The following is a 22,502-nucleotide window of genomic DNA, read 5'->3' on the forward strand; positions in this document are numbered from 1 at the left end:
TGAAAAGCAGAGATGTAGACTCCTCAGCCACACAAGACTGAGTGGAGTAAAGGTAGCATCATAAGCAGATCTGGGTATGGGGAGCAGAGATCTCCATCACGATTGGCAAATGTTGATGTGGCTAAGCACAGTATCTCCTCTCCAAGGAAATTGGGCAATGCAATACTAACAGGTTGGTGTAAAAACATTGCTTTGTGTTATAAACCACCACATTTATAGGGATAGGTTTGACATACAGTATTTTATTTTTTTTTTAAGGTTTCTCTATCCAATTATGATAGGTTTCATTGTTTTCAGTTCTGCATTTTTTAAGAGGAATCTATAAACAGTACTGTTGTTCTGTTAACTGGTCTTTCATCATCCAGTATCAACTTTCATATAAACTGTCAATGTTGGGAACAGCATGTACTTTCCTTCTTGTATTTTAATTAAATTTTAACCATGGGCAATTTTTGAAAAATGGAGTAAAATGATTCAGGGTTGGATATGGTCAGTACTTTATTCTTTTAATTTTATTTTTTCACCTAATATGAAGGCTTACTTGCCATGAGACATAGATTATTAAAACTCAACAAAGCACTTTCCCATGCCTATCATGAAGCTACAATTCAAGGACACAAATTATTTGCTCACTGGCTGGTCAAAAGCGGGCCCCCTAATCGCTTTACAGCGCTGACATATCTCCATTTCTAAGTTACTCGTGGATTGTGGATCTCCTTTCCTTACTAAGACCTTGACCTGTTATAATCGTCTTTGGTATTTCCTGGTTTTGTTTCTCTTGTAAACAGCTGAGTTTAGTGCTAACTCTTCTTTTAGAAATGTTATTATCATAAATGAATGTATGTGATCATGAATTAAATGAAATTTAAATATTAACTATCACAGGTAACTCTCTCCCTCCTTTAAATGTCAATTCATAATTTTGGACTGCTGTGTTTTTTCATATTACTTCAGTAATTATTAGGCTTGTTTGTCTTCTTTTAATCAGTAGAGTTTTTCTTCCATTTCTCTGTTTTTTTTTTTTTTGCATTTTACATATTGTTGGGGTTGTTTCACAATTGCATAAATGTCATTTGAAAAATTATCTCTGTGCACTGGAAATGCTCTCTCTCTCTCTCTCTCTCTCTTCCTCGCAGATTTCTTTTATTTTCAAATGTAAGTATAGTATTTATTATTTTTCATTATTTTATGCCATAGTTTTGCTATGCTTTATTATTTTATTATTTGAAGTTACATTGGTCTACCTTTAGGAATTAAAGGCTCATTAATTTATTCATTTGTTTGAGGGTTGATGCTTCATTTTGGGGAGATATCCACTGTTCCCTGTGTTGACCTAGAGGTCCTTTCATGGAATGGGTTAATCTAAGGCTATTGACCCAAACCTATAATTGTTTCTTCCTCACTAATGCCTTAGGGTAAATGCAGATATGGCAGCATGTAAAGACAGTGGTGTCACATTGCCTTAATATTTTCATATATTCTATTTCTAGCAATAATATTATTATAAAACTGCCCTCAGTTATAATGAGATGTTTTTCTTAAATAAAGCCTTTTTTTAAAGAATCGAAAGGGAGTCTTCAGTAGCCTTATTTGCACAATGAGGAAAGTACATTTGGCATTGCTCTTTCACCCCCCCCCTCCTTTGACCAAGCACACTGGGTTGACCATAGGAACAATATTTGATACACTAGACCATATCAGCACTTGAATTCTACAGGTAAAGAAGTATGCCATACAATCTTACCCTCCTTCATGTTTTGTGAGCAGTCAGATACATATTGTAATACCATAAGAGATCAGTCCTTGAAAATAAGGAGAAATGATAGAAACACCTACCTAACTTAGCTGAGCAGCTATATAAATCTAAATTAAAAAAATAACATTTGAATAATTGCTCTGAGGACTGTCCTTGTTCCCACACACATTCTCACAAAGGGATTAAGACCCACACTTGACCTTCACAGCATTAAGGACCATTATGCCACCAAAACAAAATGATATGATTGTAAGCTGTATATGTAGACTAAGGGGCATGATGGGCACCTCTTTCATACTTCAAGTTCCATGATACATGTACAACAAAACCACATCAGAAACTTTATTACCTGCTGTTCATTAATAAGTAATGGATGCCAGTAGGAAAAAAATATAAAAAATGAAATGTGAAACATAATGAAGATGATTAGTTAAAACTTCCTTAGGCCAGCAAAAAAATTAGATTAAAAACTAAATATGGCAAGTTGCTTTTTTGCATCTCAGTTACCATAAGATGGGGACAACTGGCCTCATTTGCTAGTTAAAGAACATACGGAATTATAATCCTAACTTTCACCCCACTGTGATGATCTCTAAAAATTAGAAAAGAAGACTTTCAAGGCACATTCCTTCTTTCAGGATCATCCTGTCTTACAGCCTATCATAGTCTTCAAAGCAGAAAGCATGATGAGAAGATTCATGTCCATTACAAAACCAGGTGGAACTTTCGCACTGAGTGTCCTATGTAGGAGTCTTGTAACTTACAAAATATTTACTCCTACTATTATCTGAGTATATAACAACTGCAAGACATGCCAACTCGATCAAAATAGTACTGTAGTACAATTCTGAGGGGGATCATTTGCATTCTTACAAGGAAAGGCATCTTGTTTTACAGGAGACAATGAAGCATCATCTAAGTGCTAAACAAGTCATGGCAACTTATATCAGTGGACTAAGAAGGGTGTAACCTTTACCATAGTAAAGATATATACTAACTCATGAAGGCTGAAGGTCATGCAAGAGGTAGTGCTTGAGATATCAGTAAGAGCACTGGTTATCCAAAAAGGTTATTGTATGTCCAGCTAGAAAATTATATTTGTACCTCAAATAAATTTGGCAAGAACATCTACAAGTGTATAGGTAATTTTAGTTTTTTCTTATAGATCTGCTACCTGAAAACACATAATACATCCAATCAGTGGTAGTGAGCACTCAAACTGGGATGCTGTTATCAGTAGAATCATTCTTGCTACCAAAACCAATCCCAGTAGAACAACATCCTGACCTTGTAAACAAATATACCATTGTTGCCCAACCTAGTATGTTTGCCAATTGGAAGAGGTATAAACATTGTTTGGACTTCTTTTAAGGCATACATATAATTTACCCCTTCAGTGGGTTCACAATGTCATCCAAAGATTAAAGAGCAATAAACCTCAAAGTACACAAATGATGAAAGTAAAGCTGTACTGTGACACCTAGCTCAAGAAAGATAATATTAACCAAGCTCATACACAAAAAGTGGAGGCATTTTGGTAAAATAACCTTCACAGAGTACAATGAAAATTCAGGAAGTGTCCAAGAATGCCTGAAAGTAAACACTTTAATGTCCATTGAAACCTCATCTATGATATTGAAAGGTAAGAGATCAAAACCCACACAGGAGAAGCAACTTTCAAGTCAAGCATTTTGAGGAGAAAAGGTGGAAAACACAAATGACTCTACTTTCACATTAAGGATTATCATTATTATCATTAAGTAGTTTAAGCAGACTACTGAGTCAAAATACAAAACTCTCAAAGGTGGCCCTCACATTTAGGAAAAGAGATAAGTGAGAGAGGAGGCTCGTTTGCAACTTGCTCCTAGACCTAGGCAAAAAAATAAAGGTCTTTATTTTTGGCACCTGTGCCATATACCTAGCACATTTATGAGAAACAGGAAGAATAAGAGTTGAAGAGTTATGTAATGAGTAACTACCTAGAACTTGCAGTCCGTGAGCCCCTGAAAAATAGCATATTTTTAAAGTTATTTGTATTTTTCCTAATATACAAACCTGAAGTTCTTGACATAGGTATTTAGCTTGCAAATGTGAGCTTGAACGGCCATTTAACTTTCAGACAAGGTCGTTAACTACCAATGGTAAGGGGGAAGCCCCATCCACTCATCAGTATGCACTCCACTTTGCCTTTTGGCCCTGGTGTCAGAGTGAGGGGTGGCTAAGTTGGGATGTGAATATAAATGTAAAAAACTTCAGGTTTGTATGTTTGGAAAAATACAAAATAACTTTAATAAATATTTTCTATTTGTTCCTACACAAATACAAACCTTTGTTCTTTACATAGGAGACTTACCCATTGTTGGGGACTCTGGGCAAATCTCTGAGCCGACTGGTTGGTTCTACCCACATGGGAATACCTTCCTGGTCTGGAAGAACTGAAGAAGGAATCCTTTAGCTTGTTGGACATATGGGATGTTGCAACTGCTACAATTCTGGATGTTAAATAATGAGTTTGCTTCATTATTTTGATGAAGGCTTAGAGGAACCCAAAAGTGTTGGAGACACTAAAACTTACTAATAAAAACAACAGGTTTGTTTCATTGTCTGTCCCTCTCTTCCCATGTCTAGAGAGAGGGAGGAACATGCATCCAATTAATCTACAAAAAGATGAAGGACACGATGCACCCATCAAGTAGTCGCCAGCAAACTTGTCCATCCAGTATGTGGTGGCTCACTATGTGCCTCTCTGTCTTACAAGAGGGACAGATAAAAGAGAAAAGGGAGGAGACCAGTTGCTCACACTTATTCTCTCTCGCTTAATGAACACCTTAGATGAGATGCTACCTATCCCTTAAGGGAGCCGGATGAATTATGCAACTTGTTGGGCAGCCACCACAAGACCATAGGAAAAATGTGTCCAAGGACTTGTGGGCAACATCACAAAGGTAAAACGAGGTAAATGTAGTCTGGCTTGACCATACGCCTGCTCTTACTACCTGCTGAACTGACAGATTCTTCTGGAATGCAAAGAACAGGGCGATGCCCCAACTTCATGAGCTCTCGCCTGGACTGAACTCCCGTCTACCTTGTCAGACAAAGAGTAAGCTCATTTGAAGCCTTATGAAGCCTGAAAGAGATTGCTTTCATGGATACCTCTTTCTTGGCCAAGCCAGTACAGGCAGTCCCTGGTTATCGCCAGGGGGTTCCATTCTGAGGGCGTGATGATAACCGTAAATCGGCAATTTTTGGGGCTTTAGTGCCGATTTTCAGTTATCGGCGCCTCTGTTAGGCATGTATCGGCGCCTATACCCAATTATCAGTGCAGACAAGTGGAATTGGAAGATTTCAGCAACATGACAGAGACACAGTTCTGTGCTGCAGTTAACTGCCGTAATTCAAGAAAGAAAAGGCCTGAGTTATCATTTTTTCGATTCCCCAAAGACAAGCAAAGGTGAGTGTTATGTTTTCAGTTACATTTTATCAACGAAATTATGAGATATGTTGATGGTTATTCTCTCATCGTTCCTTTGACCAAAGAGTATACTGTACTCTAAACTCTCTGCTCCGGTTGTTTCATCCACCAATTCACCATGTTTTGCCTAGACACTACAATGGTCACTGAGTGTTGTAGCAAATCAGGCATTCTCTTACTGCTCAAGCTATTTCATACAGCAGTGTTTGTTTGTTTAATTGGGTTTCCCCGGAAACTCTCCGTCATAATCGCTTAGATTTTTTCTTTCTTGATTCTTCTTTGGGTGGTCTTCTTTCTTGATTCTTCTTTCTTGTCTCTTCTTTCATTGTCTTCTTTATTGCATTGTTACATTATTCTTCTTCTGCTCCTGCTGTCACACAAACTTTCCTGTAAAAATTGAGCACTGGTGGTGTAATGCAGTATGAAGAGAAATGTGCTAAGTAAAAGTTTAAATTATTTCATTATCATAGATTTAATTAATTAATTTGGTTGGTGTGACACCCTTTCACAACCTGTCAAATGCTCATGGTGAGGAATGTATTGTGTGTTGATTTACTAGTACACAGGCTTTGTAGAGATGGGCCAATTGTTCAACTGTTTCAATGGTGGAACTCGTACCAGTAATGCAAAAATGCGACATGCCATGAGTCTGAAATCAGGTCACAAGGAATTTCTGGTTAACTGCCTCACATGGTTGGATGGTATCAAATCACTTGGTCCACGAGAGCTGCCTTGCCTCTCTGGATGGCAGATGGCAATCAAAGATCTGTTACAGTTGTGGAATGAGTTACATTCAAAGTACAAGCTGTCTTACTTATTAACCAACAGACTCAATCAAGATTGTCTGGAGAATTTATTTTCAATAATTCGGGGGAAAGGTGGGCACAGGGACAACCCAGGTGCATGTCAGTTCAGGAGTGCATTCCACCAAGTCATGGTGGTTGCTAGTATGGTTCCAAGTGCTGGTGCTAACTGCCAAGAAGACACTGATACCTTCTTGGTAACTCTGAACAATATAGGGACTTCAGGTTTTGCAAAATCTTCAGTGAATGTCACACATTTTTCTGTGCCAATTCCTGTATCAGTACAGTCAGTAATGACCCTCCCTGGAAGAGACCTACCACTCAAGAAATGCAATGTGTTAGCATATATTAGGTTTCATTATGCTTAAGATTCGTCACAAAGTTTGTACAGAATGCAGGACAAAGCTTCAAAGTACTCTTGATCCACACAACCCTGTTAATGTTTTCCCCTCCAAGAAGACTTATGGTAATACACTTAGAGTTAATTGTGCCAAGTACAGTCCTTTATGACATGATAACTCAGATGGAAAACGAGTATAGAAAGATGGTTTCTGACATTTACTACATAAGCAGAGTTCACTACAGACTTGTGACGGGTGTTGAGGAGAAGATGCAGGGAAAGCTTTTAGCTTGTTCTGTGTGCAACTGCAGGTTCTTCATTGTCAGCCACTTTATACACATCCACCTTCATCACACTTTAAAAGATGCAAACAAAAGTCTTTTAGTTGCAGGTCGAAAAAACCGAAAACTCATGAAGTTTAGTCATCTGTAATACTGAAAATGTATACTTGCAGTGTAGGGCCCAGATGTACTACACATACTTGTGATGGTGTTTGTATCTTCATTTTTCTGGCTTTCCTTGTGATAATACTCCTGTTTTCCATTTGGTTTCAGAATAATGTGGTTAGAAACATATTTGTATTTGTCAACAGTTGCAGAAAAAAGTTTGAAAAAAAAGTTTACTGTATTACGATCTGGTATGTGACTATGTAATGTTGAAAAACCTTAAAGAACCCAAAAATGTAATGTTATGAACAAAAACTTAACTTTACACCACCATAAATGTTGTGCATCCGGGCCCAGTATATAATAAAATATAAAATAAAGATATCAGTTTCATTATGATAAAAATAAAGATATCAATTGACAATGGAGGAGTTTCAGTTTGTTTATAGTTTCACTTGATATATCTTATAAATTATTTATTTATTTATTTATACATTTCCTTTCATCCATAATTTTCAACCTTTTGAATGAAACCTGGTTTAGCACCAGTAGTTATAGATAAAGAGAGGATAAGCTGTATGTATTTACTCATTTTTTTCCCAATAGAATATTTAAATAATCAAACCAGATTAGTGCATTGCTATATAAATAATAATAAAAGATCAGAAGATAGTGTTACAACCCACAAAAGTGCTAATATTCATCTTAAACATTAGTGTGGTGTATGCCAGCACAAACAAATACTATCACACTTTGCACACTCAGCGTCAGACGGTGCCACCGGTCCCGCAATTACAATTTTCCCATAAGGACTCAAGCGACTGTCCACTCTTTACTTCTCTATACTCTTTGCTGAAACCAACAACTCTTCCAGGTGTGCGCCCTATCCCTGTCAATGAGTCTAACAACAGAAGCACCTCAGGAGGGGAAGTGCCCAACGGCACCCCTAAAAAGATTCCTGTCATCTAACTACCAAGCTAGATCTCTCCTCACTTCCTCCAACTGAGGGACAGGAAAGAAAGGAGCATCCCTCACTGGAGACCAATGCTCCTTCATTCTCCATTAAAGGAAGCGGAGGTGAAGCCGCCCATACGGGACTATCTTCTCCAATGACAACAGGTGACTCAGAATGACAAGCAACTGCTGAGCAGGTTTCTGCACTGCCTCACTGAACCTCCTGATACAAGAATCTGAAGAGAAGACCCTCACTGCTGTCGTGTCTATCATCATACCCAGACACTTTACCCTCTGCTTGGGCATGAGATCTGATGTCTTGAAGTTGATCACCACATCTAGGTCATGACAAAATCTCAGAAGTTAATCTCTGTCCTGAAACAACTGTGGCAACAAGCTCACCAGGACCAACCAATTGCCCAGGTACTTCCACAGATGTACTGGTGCAAATGAGCCCAAGCCAAGATCAACATGAACGCTTGAGGGAACACTTGGGGACTGGTTGAAAGTCCGAAACAAAGTGCCCTGAACTGGAACATCATCCCCCAAAGGGTAAAGTGGAGGTACTTGCAAAAGGATCAATGGACAGGTATTGAAAATACATATACCTCAAATCCACCAAAAGCATGAAGTCGCCCTCTCTGATGGAGTTGGGAACCGAGCTGACCATTTCCATCTAAAACCGGATCTGGCAAACAAACCAGTTCAGCGGGGAGAGAGGCTAATGACTGGCCTCCAGTCACCTGTTGCCTCTTCCACCAAGGACAGGCAGCTGTAACAATCCTAGAGACAATCTCCCACGGTTTCCACACCGTCTTTCCAGAGCATTGCATTTACCTCTACCCATGGAGTTAGATCCTCCTGTGAGCCTGGAATGAACATTTGAAACCAGATCAGATCGAGTGAGGGATGGTGAAGACTTAAATGGTCATAGATATCCTACCTGATGGACATCCACTACCCAGGTCTCTGCTCCATGTCGATGTCATGTTGCCCAATGGCTCGACAAGCACCCACCCACCAACGGAAGAAAGCGAGGAGAAACGCCTCCCCCAGCATCCTCCACCCTTTTTTCCTTTGTCCCCCTCCCTAGAATGGTAGAAGCCTGGGTACTTCTATGAGAGGCTGAGGGAGCCTGGGACTTTCTTTGACCTGAAGAGGAAGGGCACCATGACCTGAGGGTCGGGCCACAGTACCACGTGAAGACCTGGAGGTCTTAGCCACTGCCTGATGAGCAAGTTTGTCATTTCGAAGCCTTCCTGAGTGTCAAAGCTGACTTGGGACCACCAAACCTTGAGGTTTGAGAAGCATAGTGTCTTGCCTCTTCAACACTAGGTTAGCCCACAGGTTTGCTGTCTCATGTAGGAGGTAAGTAATAGCCTTACCTCCAAACAGTAACAGTCTTTTGAAGGCTGCATCCTCCTCGGGTGTATGGGTGCCCAAAGAAGAAGCAATCTTGGCCAATGACAGGGCCCAAAGATCGACCTGTGAGACCGGCTGGAATGCTGCCATGGTAGTTGATTCCAGTGCTGCTGCTTCCACCTGCAAGAGGGAGACTCCCTCCACACAGAGGCAGTCTAGTGACAGACCAGGACACAGATGAGTCAGGTCAGGGTCAACCTGCTTGGTCGGCAATGGGCTCTCCAAGGGAACATGATCTTTCCTCTGGCAAGCTTAAAGCAGAGGAAGTGTTTAGCTTGAATGGCTGGACTGGGGAAAATTCTCTTGCCCAGAACCAAGAGAATTTGCCTGGACCAAAACCTCATCAGCAAGCTTAGACCATGACAGGTTAATAACAACTCTGGGTTCCCTTTGGGGTCCTGAGAGAGACTCGATCGCAGAAGCAGGTAAAGTCAATTTCTTTCCCTCGAGATCATTAAAATGACCTGTTATTATAATGATCTCCACAAAATGTCTCTGCAACCTTGGGGTGTCCATGTCTTGGGGCATAGGACCCTCAGGTCCCTCCAGGACCTGGTCCTCCTGAGTCACTCCCTCCACAGGAGGAAAACTTACCAGTCCCCTGGACATACGAACTGTCTGGTCTGAGGACTGAACCAGGAACGTAGGCCTCCATGTGTGGGCTGGGATGGGAGAGAGAACAGTCCTGGTCCCAAGCGCTGGACCTGTCCGGCTCCTGGAAAAAACTCTGAGGAGGTGGAGGGGACAGGTAAGGGATCACAAACACCCTTGCCTAGTCTGGCAATAACAGAAGCCTTGACAGGATAGCAAGGTTGTGGGCGATCAACACTCCGCAGTGACGACATCTGCACAGGTCGGGGAGAGCTGTTCCACTCACAAAAATGTGGGCGGGGGCTGTCCATAGCGTGCTCTTGTCTTTTTAGAAGCCCAAGCTACTACTGATGGGAAGAGCAGAAATGGGAGGGGGGGGGGTGAGGGAGGGCGCACCTGCACGCTCTCTGCTGACCTTCTCTTGCTGGGCCATGCTGTCAACTGGGCCCAGGGGTGTAGACCAAGGACCCTTGCCTGCCTGGGTAGGCAAGCTACTGGGGCCAGCACCATAAAATTGAGGGTCTAGAGAACCCTGGGTAGTGGTTGCACCCGCACGCTTGGCAATCGGAGCTTGGTACTTGCAGTACAGTAAACCCCCCGTATTCGCATTCTCACGATTCGCGGACTCACGCATTCGCGGGTTTCTCTGTAGAACATATCTACCCATTAATCATGGAAAATTCGCCCATTCGTGGTATTTTTCACTGAGAAATATTCACTATTTACTATAATTTCATATAATTTTCATGAATAAATGCACTTTTTGTGATAAAACTATTAAAATACTCAGGTGTAAGCATTTTTACAGGGTTTTTCTTGTGTTTAAACTATCAAAATGGGCAGTTGTAAGTATTTTTAGAGGGGTTTTAAGTATTCACGGATTTTAGCTATTCGCGGAGGGGTGTGGTACGCATCCCCCGCAAATACGGGGGCTCACTGTACCACTAGTGAGAGACTGGGGCTGGTACTGATAACCTGGGTAGGCAAGATACTGGGGCCAGTACTGTTGGCCCTGGTAGGTGGGCTACTGGGGGTGGTACCGATACCCCAGGGATCTGGAGAACCCCAGGTAGCTGTTGCACCAGCGCGGTAGGCAATGGGAGCAGCATTACCCGTGCTAGTGAGGGCTCTGCAGAGGGCTGGCTGTTAGAAGCTCTAAGAGACTTCCAGTGGGAGGGCAAAGCAACCTTTTTCTTCCTCCACTTGTTAGCTTTGGAAGAAGAAGGGGTGGAGGAGACAGCACTCAGAGATGGCGGTGACAGCTTCCTTCTTCTCTCCTTGAACTTCTCACCAAGCATGGCCTTTGACAACAGTGTGTGGAGGAGGGCAATACCCATAGATGACATACTGTATACTGCAGCACCTGGGGACACATCACTGATGCTGCATGAGGGGTTACCAAGGAAGTAGAAGCAATCCTACAGCTGGCGGATACCATGTCCAATAAAGTCTATCATGGTCACAGTCAAAGGAGATACTGGAAGGCTACTCATTGCCTGCAAGGGATCAGTAAGTTCAGAGAAACTCGGCTCCCCCAAGAGGCCTAGAGAGGGTCATAACTCCCTAAGTCCCTCAGCCTCATTAACGCCTGAAATAGAAGTCGGGTTAGGTTGTTTTGGTTACGTTTATGTTTACGGCATGACATAATGAGTGAGGGTCAGGCTCAATAGAGGAGAGAAACCAATTATAAGGCCTTCCTTGGACAGCACCTAAACCCTGCAGTTTCCTCTCCAAAAGAGGCTTAAGTGATTGGGGGGTTTGCATATATAAAAAAAAAACTACAATCACACAAATATATTTCAAGCAAAAAAACTTAAAACAGAAAGAAAACAGCAGTCAGGCAGAGAAGTGCAGAGACATCTTCTCTTGACAGTGGCCAAAAACAAAGTGGAGTGCAGACTGATGAGTGGGCAGGGCTTCCCCCTACTGTTGGTAGTTAACGACTTTGTATGCAAGTTAAATGGTTGTTCCAGCTCATGTTCGCAAGCCAAATCCCAGTGTAAAGTACGGAAGTTTGTACAGTATTTGTGTAAGAACAAAAAAGTTTTAAGGAAGTAAGCTCAGCGCAGGAAACAAAGTGTAGTTGAGAATATGCCACTAACCATGGAGCAGATTCAATCCCAAGAATGCCTAATTAATCCAAAAGGCAAGGGGTGAAACAACTGAGCTAGCTAAACTTTTACAAATCAGATAAACCAATGTGGAAAAGCTTTAGGTGGAAGAAATATGCACTGAGTGGCTTTCATAATAGCAGTTGAGGAACCTAATATACTGTACTGTAATATCAAGGATGCAAGAGCCATAGCTCATCCTTAACTTCAAAAAGTATGTCCATTGTGAAGTGTGTATCATAGTCACCTGACGACTGCTGAATAAATACTCCAGAGGGTAATAAAACTGAAACATTTAAAATGAGCTGTTTTGCACAAAGTGTTATTACATCTGCCAAAAATTGTAAAAACTAGTAAATTAAAAGAATCAAGGGTGAGATGCAGTGTCAAGAAGGAATGAAAAGGGAATAAAAATGGCATGTATTAATCTCCAATGAGAAGTCCCTGGAATACTTTGGATTTACTAATGTTCCTAGTTTTTATGAACCCTAATGTTAAAGTTTCCAAACATAGTCCACTGACCCCTCTCTGTAAGCTCTGATTCGCAAAAGATGCCATGGCATTCTGGTATATAAAATTTGTGCTAAAATCAACGGGAAACTCTTAAACAATAAAATTCATAAATAGGAGTCAACAATATAATTCCTTCTAAAGAAGCATATATCAATAAAGAGAATATGTTTGCTAGGCATGATCAAGGACTCTAAACATGTACTTGTACTGTATACTGTACCTAATTGGTCCCCCATGACCTTACTGGCTTTTCCTTAAGAACTTTTAAATTAAGACCTAAAATGAGAGTTAATGCCGCAAGCTTCAAAGGATATAATTACAGCATTTTTTCTTTTTAGTATCCTGAGTTTTTCTGGCCTTAAAATTACTATATTCTTCTCAAATATTAACCTTAATGGGGAAATGCACTAGTTGCAAAATGTATAGGAGATACATGAATACACATACAGTATACACCATGAAGTTTACTGCAAGCACTTGAACCTTCAGTCTTGCAGAAATTACTACTTTATTGGTTTTTATTAAATAAATTAGGAAAATTATATAATCTTCATATATATGACTTTAATTAAACAGAGGCATTAGGGCTGGAATTCTTGGATGTATTAAATGAATGATAACAAAAATGATTTCTACATTAAATGCAAACACTGCAATGAAAAAATGACATGATCATATTACCTCTTAAGAAAATGTAAACAAAAATATGTTCCCACATATATTATTGTACTAATATAACCAATCATTTTAATTCTTTGAAAAGTTACAAATTTTAAAACTTGAATTCTTCTGCATTCATTATTAATGATTATGAAAAATTACATAACTGAATAAATTACAAAATTTGTCAAAATTACAATAAAAGGATAATACCCAAATATATGTAAAACTTTTGGATGCTTGTTCAAGCACTGTTATAAAAATATCCCTAATAGATTTTTAATAATTTTACAATATTTCACTAAGCTTTTGCTTAGCACATAGAAGGAGTCTTAACATACAAAAGCAGAACATAAGGTTCTAATGACTACTTACCACGAAAGAAGCTCATTAATAGATGCCCATCTTCCTATGTGATCTGAAATATAAAAAAAAGAAGAAAAGAGGCCTTCAATAGGCCCAAATGTAAGCATTTCCGGTCTTAAGTGAATTTCAAGGCTAGGAAAGCAGAGCAGGATTTAAATAACTGTCAATTGGGGACAGCACTTCCTTCAAGAAAGGGATTATACTTCTGAGGTACAAAACTTACAATTTATTACCATTGGCAGAGACCTACGCTACAGGCACAACACAATCATGGGTTGATTTATTATCCATTTGGAGAATATTTTTTTACACAGTATTATGATACATTAAGTTGTATGGACTGTACCATAAAAAGTGAACAGAAAATAAATATCTTACTTCAAAATGTATCAAAGATATCAAGAAATACAAAAGCTAGAAGAAAACAGTTGAACAAAGTACAGTATTGCGAAAAGATAAACTAAACCAAGAAAGAACTTTCTTTTCAAGAATAAGACTGTACAGAAATGAGATTCATTAATGTTATACAGTAGTTTACTCTTTGGTATCTGGATGATTTAAATCTTTATAGTTTAATTAACCTCAAAGTTAGGTTGAATATTAAATCATTACTGTATTAAATTTAAAATAAACTTAATAGCACAGTACTATTATATGGATAACTTTTCTCATGATTTGTTTCTTGCAATGGTACTGACTTCACAAAATCTATTCTCATGTAATATAACTAAATTGTGACCACATACAAAACACTCGTGAATTCTATACATATATATAGGTTATATGTACTGTACAGGGGAATAACTTTCAAAACCATGTCATTGTACTTTACTTTCAGACTACTGAGTGTACAACACTGTAATCTTGAACAATATCTTGACCTCTATTCAGTCACATTTTCTTCAAAACAAAGGAAAGAAAAATATACAATATCTGGATTATATAAAAACCAAGTACACTAAGTAACTGACCTCTTCCATGAAGCAACTGGAGTTCCTAAAACAAGGATTACTAAGATATTAAACACATGACTCTTGGAGATCCTGTAAAACAAAAGAAGTGCTCTTCATGAGTAGTTTACAATTTCTGAAAGCACTTTGCTTGAAGCAAAAATCAAGCTAACTGCAAGAAAGCTTAAAATACTATCATTTACTTTCATTTAATTCATATTCTGCACAGTTTCTGAGGAATTTCAAAAATAAAAACAGAAAGCTATTATAACATCAATTTAAAGCATTGCAGTGCTTGAAAATACTGTTGCTTTCAAAACTATCACATTGCTTTTACCAGTTCTGTGGCACAGTTTCAGACCATAAACCCTAAGTCTATAAAAGCATATTTCATAAAATCTCTTTTTGTTATAAGAAAAATCTTTCATAAATATGTTAACTCGACTAAATAAAATCCTCTGGATGAAGCATCTTGGACTAAGAATGGTACATTAGACTTTCCAATTCCTTGTCCAAAATGAGAACAGGGTCCATCTACTGTTTTTCATTTTTACTGGTATTACAGTATAAATAATAACATTCCTGTAGACATTGTACAAAAAATAATTCAATTTCTGCCTCTTCTGCTATCAAATTAATGGCAATAGCAATAGCTATAAGAACACTGATACACTCTCCAGAATATTTCAGGAGTTATTTATGCTGCATATTAATTACTATGAATGCAAATTTGCATTACAATAAAATGGCATGGCTTCATGAGATGCAACTCAGTTTGCATACAGAACTTTATTTCAATATAACTTTATATATCAATATATTTACAAAGAAACATACTAATTCAAATTGACAGTATGTATAAGAATTGCAAAGAAAATACTGCAAATACCTGCAGTTGTACATTAAAATACAGTATGATAATACTGTATGTACTAGGTAAATAACTAAAACATGCCTATTGCATATGTACTGTACTCTTAGGTCATTACATTTCTGTATGCAGATAATACAATGATACACAAGGTAACAGACTATGTTCCTCAAAAAAATGTCTTTTTAGGAATAGTTTTCTAAAAAAAAAAAAAAAAACACAACCATAACATGTCTACATACCATGAGACATCACTTACTTCAGTCCTGTCCACTTGGAACGATTAAAGCACAATATATAAAACATGACATTACAGTACTGTACTCACTTTATAAATTTAATTGTACTTCAAGCACAAAATAAAATGACCATGATTCAATATATATCAGATACTGCTGTCTATATATATATATGTATATATATAAAACTTGTACTCTAATGACTACATGATCATTGGCGCTTCGCAAGGATCTTGGTCCAGTTCATGAAATTGTCAATCTAGCCTGCTGCTCCCCATCAGCATCCATACCACTTCTAAGTAGAGCTATACATTATGAACTACTATACTCTAGTCTTCAAATCATCATGCTAGAGTAGATGGTTGTCGAGATAGATGTCATATACTTGGGAAGTTTCACTGGTATGGTTTTCTACGGTGTTGCTGCATACGCTCCAAGGCAGAAGGTCGAGTCATGTGCATGCCTGCAGCAAAATAATCAGTATGTGTTGGAGCAAATACACTCTGATGTGCCTGGAAGGTCCCAGGAGACAGGCCTGGCATCCCTGTTGGTGTCCAATAAGAAGTAGGTGTGTAGCAAGCAGGTGTTGCAGCAGTTGTCTGGGTAGGGACTTGGGAAGGAGAGGTGGTATGATAGGTTATCATTCCTTCACTAATGGTTACCTGAGGCTCAAAGGCCATAGGTGTCATTACTGGAAGGTCTCGATGCAAAGGGAGAGGAGAATCAGCTTGAAGTCGCACCCCCGCCCCTAATGCCGCCTCTGCAGGAATACGAGCATGAACTCCGGACGCCGTCTGAGTGACAGTAAGGGACATTGGTTGAGATGTCATCTGCCCTCCCGAATGGGAAGTGTGTGACACCACCACTGATATTGGAGGCAACTGCTGCTGACCAGTGGCTAAGTCCATCACACCTTGGCCAGTCATATCTTTATCTCGAGCAGCTAAGGCTTCCTGTAAAATGTCTTCTCGATTTCCTCCATCACCAGTCATACCAGCATTATTGGCATTTGCTGTGTTCTGATTCCCAGCCTTGTCTTTTTTGAGCTTTTTATGGGGAAGCTTGCGTATAGTAACTTCGGATTCATTTATATTTGATCCATTAACACCTGCTGGTAAAGAAGCCACACCTTTCTTCCTGCGACCCTTCCCCTTTTTCCGAACTCGTGACTGTAGCTGCTGTAACTCCTCTTCTGTCAAAGGCGTAACTGTGATAGCCTTCAGATTCTTTTCCAGAACAATTTTGACATCAGCTTCAGTGATCTCTCCACGTTTAGCTGCAGGAAGATGCCGCTTCAATACATGGCGTCGAAGATTTCTTGCTTGCTTGATGATACTCATACACAATGGACACTTCATGGGCCGGTCTGAAGGCGCCGTCACCTGTGCTGCATTTGCGATTGCCATCAAGGCTGACACATCTGAAAAGAGACGGCGGGCGGGGGTGAAAACGGGGAGAGGTGGCACTAGGCAGCAGCACACCTACACTACACAACACTATTCAAGGCCGTACATACCACCAACAATAGTGTACTCTACTGTACTGTACTGTACTGTACTACGTTACCCTACCAGCATCCCAAGGAAATACAAGACAACTCGACACACCATCCACTTAGCACACTGCATTTGAGATTGCACTCTAGCAACTGAATTTGTAGAACAGAAAAATGACAACCAGTCCTCAAAAAATGCTAGTTAGCATGATCAAGCAAATGAAAGGTATAAAAAGACCCTAAAAGAAAACAATGTATCCAGATCCAATTTTATTCATATGAAAATTGTGCATATATACAGTAAGAGATAAAATATATTTACAAAAACAACCATATATGAAAAACTGAGACCACAGTCTCAGCAGAGTATTGGAGGCAGTTATTAATAAATTGGCACTGATCTACAACTAATGAGAATCTTGTGTACCCTACCTTAAGATCACAAGCTTTAGTCACATGTGTTAGGCAGGCATTGGGAATGAAAACAAGGTGGAGAGGTTCTTTAACAATAATGTGCTTCTAAGTCACCAAAACAGCAAGGAAAGGAAGATGAAACATTAGAAGAACAAATGAACCAAAACCTCAAACATATAGGATGAAATACAAGGAGACTGAGACACCAGAAGAAAATCATCAAATAAGATTAATTCTAAATTATTTCACTGTAAGCTGCACATGAAAATTCAAATATACATAATACCTACACAGATAATAGATGTATAAATGATAATTGTAATAAAACATACATAAAAAAAAACATACAAAGAAATCGTCTCAAGTTTAAGCAATGCAGTTTATAATGTATTAACTGTATAATTTAATGAACTTCTTTAGACAGTTGAGGCTGTTTCTGAGTACAGTATGCATAAAAGCATACATAAGCTTTTACAAAATGAAAAGTATATATACTTGCAAGTGACATGATATCCAACAGTTGAAATGAACTAGTGCTGTGTAAATAATCAATATCTGTAAGCTCTACTAAATGTTTGGAAAAAATAAACTAATTAGTGTTTTGTATTACTACTGCTGTATGACTGAACAAATATGGTTTAGCATACAGCAAAATGTTATACCTGTACTAGATAAAATTTGGTAAAATATAATGAATTTAAGTCATTAGGAAATTGAACACAACTTACTAACAAACATGCTAGCAGCCAATTTTTAAAAATAGAATATTTTCTTTGAGAGAGAGAGAGAGAGACAGAGGCCTATAAGTCTGTTCTGCCCTAGGTATAATCATTATTTCATACAAATACACACTTACAAGGATATACTGTAAAGACACAAATTCACACATGCATGCTGTTTACAGTACTTTAGCTCTCATCCACTGAAAGGATACTTTTTTTTAGTAATCCTCAGCACTGAGTTAAGGATTGTACTTGCAAGCCTTTTGACATAGAGTATCTTTTGAGCAACTTACTAGGGAAATTTCTTGCCTATTTACTCACAGTAGTAAAGAATGCTCGTCAACCTTCACAACTCAATGTGCTTCTGAGAATTAGCAGTGTTGAATGTCTAAGGCCCTTTCCCACCTTTTAATGCTCATGTTTTAAAATGCTTGCTCAGTGCAGCATAGGAAGAAAACACAACATAACTGCATACTCATATTTCCTTTCCCTCATAAACGCTATAAATTTTATGGCAATAAAGCAGAAGCATAATCTGCTGACTAAGTATCAGTGATAGTGAGCTAATGTGGTACCCTACCAATAAATCTTGGCCCAGAATTGGAAATTTTCTAGATAGCCCTTTGTCAGACTGACTCATTAACTTTTGTTCCCTTTAGATGTCACAACCTATCCTTTCAGTGTGACCTCAATACTGGACTTGTGTAATGAGTTTAGACATTACTTTGTAAATGGCTGCACCCTGGTAGAGTGAATTGGCTGGTTAAGGCCCTCTTCTTTACAAATATAATATACTAATAATATAAATTTTGATGGAGTGCTGGTCACTCATTTCTTTTATTTTTCACTTCTTTCTTTCCACCCTACCTGTAATCAAAAACAGATACTGTATCTTGCTATCAGGTATCTATTTCACTGCTCCATTCAACAGAGACATATTGGACTTTTAAGAAAATGTGTCCAAGCCATTCCTTACCTTGTCGTTTTCGCAAATTGATCTACTTGCTTGTAAGACACCACTTTGCCATGAGGTCAGGGAGGGGTAAAGAGTAAGGTAATCATTAGCTTGTTTATCACTCTAACCGTAACTATATCTGCCATAATATGTATATGCCTCCTTGTGCTTTAAACAGTTGAGTACTTGTGCATTTTAATGTTTTTAAAATGGGAAGTCGATACTACACTGTATCGTGACTTAACAATTAGCAAATAAAGATGCTGTGCAATTAAAACTTGAGAAACAAAACTATACAGTCCATCATTCCATCCAAGGTGGATTAGTTCTAGGAAAAACCTATTAATAGTGTAATATGTTCTATTGCAGTCCACAAAATATTCCATTAAAATAATAGTGAGAAACAACACATATGAGGAAATGGGATTCTTACATTGTTTTATTCATGGAATATGAATAAACTTATTACTATTTTGGTAAAATTCTCATCTCACCTAGGACAAAAGTATATGCTCCATCTCTCAATAATTTCATCAGTTCATTTTTCTGAAAGACATCTGCCCTTTTGACATTTCCCAGTCAGTTAACATGGCAAAAAAATCTTGGGTTAAAACACTTTCGTGTCACAAGCTGGTCCTCCTCTCAGCAAGAACACTCCTTGATTGCTATAACTAAAAGGGCTTGTGGATAAAATTTCCAGAATTCTTTTCCATTCTGTCACCAGATACTGGAACATCATATTCCATTCACCTACTAGGTGAAACTTGACATACGTGTTTCCCTTTTTATTCCTAATACTGTAATCATGCAATTGTCTATTTTGTATGTGTTTATGCACACCTGTTTGTCAGATTGGGCCTAATCCAAACTAAAACTAACAAACACATAATCTGATGTAACAACATTGCGCCTCCCCTGTTTTCTTAATATTTTTTGTTAGTCACTATTTATCTAAATTTGTCAAGACCTACACACTAATGTGGAATCTGAGCCATGCATTTAAACTATGCATCCAGGCAGATTCTCCACTTTTCCCCCATGTCAGCCATATATCACAGATCAAGATTCTCATCACAGATTACTATATAATGAACAGTTATTGTGGGAATAACTATGTACCTTCTGCTTATGGTTTCCCATTTAAAAAAAAGGTGAAAAAGAAACTGTCCTCTTTAAGAGGTATGGAAGCAATGAGTACAAGCCAGTACTGTACACTGCAAAGCAGATATTTTCCAGCAAATATATTTGCTCGAAAGAAAAAAAAAAAATAAGGGTTGTTTGAACATATTTTGTGCTTCTTAAAGTGTTTTAGTAATTTTGGGTAAATGCCAGTCTCTTTTTTTTGCCTGTAAACACAGAAATATAAAAATATAAACATACAGTACACTGTACAGTGCATATCTGTAAAACAACAGAAAATAGTGATTTAGGTAATAAATATTCTCCAAATATTAAGATAAAGAGCTAAGCCCAGTATAAAATATTTTCCAAATTATTCAACGTTTTAACTTTTAAGATTCTTAAAACTGACTATGGTTCTTTTATAAAGAACACAAATAAATATTTGACGGCCAATAAAAAAATATTTTTGTTAATACACCCTCATGCATATTAAATACTACGTATCACATTTAGTGTTTTTTAAGTATCTAGCATGCCTTTGGCACTGCACATAGAAGTATATAATCAGGTAAATTGTTTATCATAAAGCCCCATTAATTAGCGTATACTCTAGCTTTACAGAACTTTCCAGACCAAACTTTGCTGCTTCTGATAACTTTACTTTCTACTTTATCCTTTTTGCTACCTCTATGTGACAGAGACATCACAACTGTATGACATGCAATTACAGTATCAGTAGGAGGTAATGGCATAATCACTTAAACAGGTTAAAAGGTTGTACAACCAGCCTGCAAAATTTATCATCTGTTGTGTTGTAAACTTGCTATAATGTATCAAGAGCTTTCTCATCAATATCTTCATTTCTCTTCTACAACCATCTTGGTGCATCTCTAAAATCTTATTTTTTCATTACAGTACTTAGTTATAAATATGCACTGCATTACCATTATTGTATTCAATCTCCATAATTTCTGTACCATTTTTACAGCAATACATCCATTTTCTTAGAGCACTTGAAAATTCTGGCAGAGCATACTTCAAATTTTCAACACATCCACTCATTTAGTACACAGCAAGATGATACTACAGTATATAACTGAACTGCATTGAGCTTGCAGCTTGTACAATAGGCATATATACATTATCACACACTTGCAGCAGTGCCATTTACATCTGCTATACAGTAATGATGTTTTTCATGATGGAAAGAAATTTACAAAATATGTTATACAGCCTAACCTGTCTTCTTACTAAAGAAGAAAACACTCAAGTTTTGTACCTTGAACAAGTAAACAGTCTTTTCTTGTTCCGTATTAGTACTTTTGTGATAGTGTTTGCCATGAAATGGTATGCCATGAGACATTTATAACTTCTCACGTTACGAATGAATTTAAAGTGAAGTTTTCCATCTTTCATGTTTATAAGTGCTCATTTAGTCTATCCAGGATAAAGAAGGCATAGATTAAGATCTTAACCATCCACATATATATACAACTACATACTGGTCGCCTAATATTTAGTAATACTGAGAAAGAACCATACAAAGTAAAGCTAGATATTGTTCATGCCATCCAACAGAGCTGCAAAGCTTCATCATGGTTGTAAAAGCTTTCTGGTCTCCATTGTGCAATGTCTTTCAATCTTGCTTTCCAAATTTATATCGTAAACATAACCATCACCCTAATATTTTTTAGCTATTATTATTCTCTGAATGATTGTACTTACTGTCCAAAAACTCAAAACGTGGATTTCTCACGGATTCTATGCCTCTCCCTTTGAAGTCATAGAGTCTGTTCTGATTTATAGCTTTCTTTACCTTACATGTTCCTGCCTCCTATTCATTAAATTATTCTAAAAAAGAACAATTACAATCCCCAAAACACAAGCTGATCACTCTATTCATGAATTGAGGAATTTTTTCTAGTACTACAGTACACCTATCAGGATACTCTTCTGACAATCATAACCACTCAGTGTCTATCAAAATTTCAGCTTATTTTCTACAACATTCATAAATAGAGAACTTCTTCACTTGTCCATCCTTTTCCTTTTCACTCATTTGTGCTCAAGTCTCCTACAAATAACCCTCACAAAAACAAAAAAAAAAAAAAAAAAATTGCTTTATGACATGCTACATCCACACATCATGGAAAATTAAAACATTTTCTGCTTAAAATGTTTGCTGACAACGGGACTGGCAGTTGCTAAATGACAGAGCATATCCACATTTTCTCCATTCCTTGGTGCATAAAACAATTAAATCAGTCTTCTTCAGCATCATGCCTATGAGTATTTCCTACCACTAACAAACCTCATGTTAATGCCACAGGGCTTTCCTTTATCTTTTCTGAATATTATAA

General features: G+C 38.0%; 1 protein-coding gene across 7 annotated transcripts in view; it reads right to left on the bottom strand.

Moving 5' to 3' along the window:
* Positions 1–12,897: 12,897 nt before the first annotated feature.
* LOC136843271 (protein abrupt-like) overlaps positions 12,898–22,502 on the bottom strand; it is a 196,769-nt gene continuing 187,164 nt past the window's right edge. For 5 of the 7 annotated variants that reach the window (XM_067111424.1, XM_067111429.1, XM_067111426.1 and 2 more), the window contains one exon: positions 15,084–16,854. In XM_067111424.1, coding sequence (XP_066967525.1) covers positions 15,830–16,854 — 1,025 coding nt within the window. In that variant the 3' untranslated portion in view covers positions 15,084–15,829. Of the gene's footprint in view, positions 16,855–22,502 lie in introns of all 7 variants that reach the window. The other 2 variants (XM_067111428.1, XM_067111430.1) reach the window with 1 other exon arrangement.

Source organism: Macrobrachium rosenbergii, chromosome 11, assembly GCF_040412425.1.
Source record: "Macrobrachium rosenbergii isolate ZJJX-2024 chromosome 11, ASM4041242v1, whole genome shotgun sequence".
NCBI lineage: Eukaryota > Metazoa > Arthropoda > Malacostraca > Decapoda > Palaemonidae > Macrobrachium > Macrobrachium rosenbergii.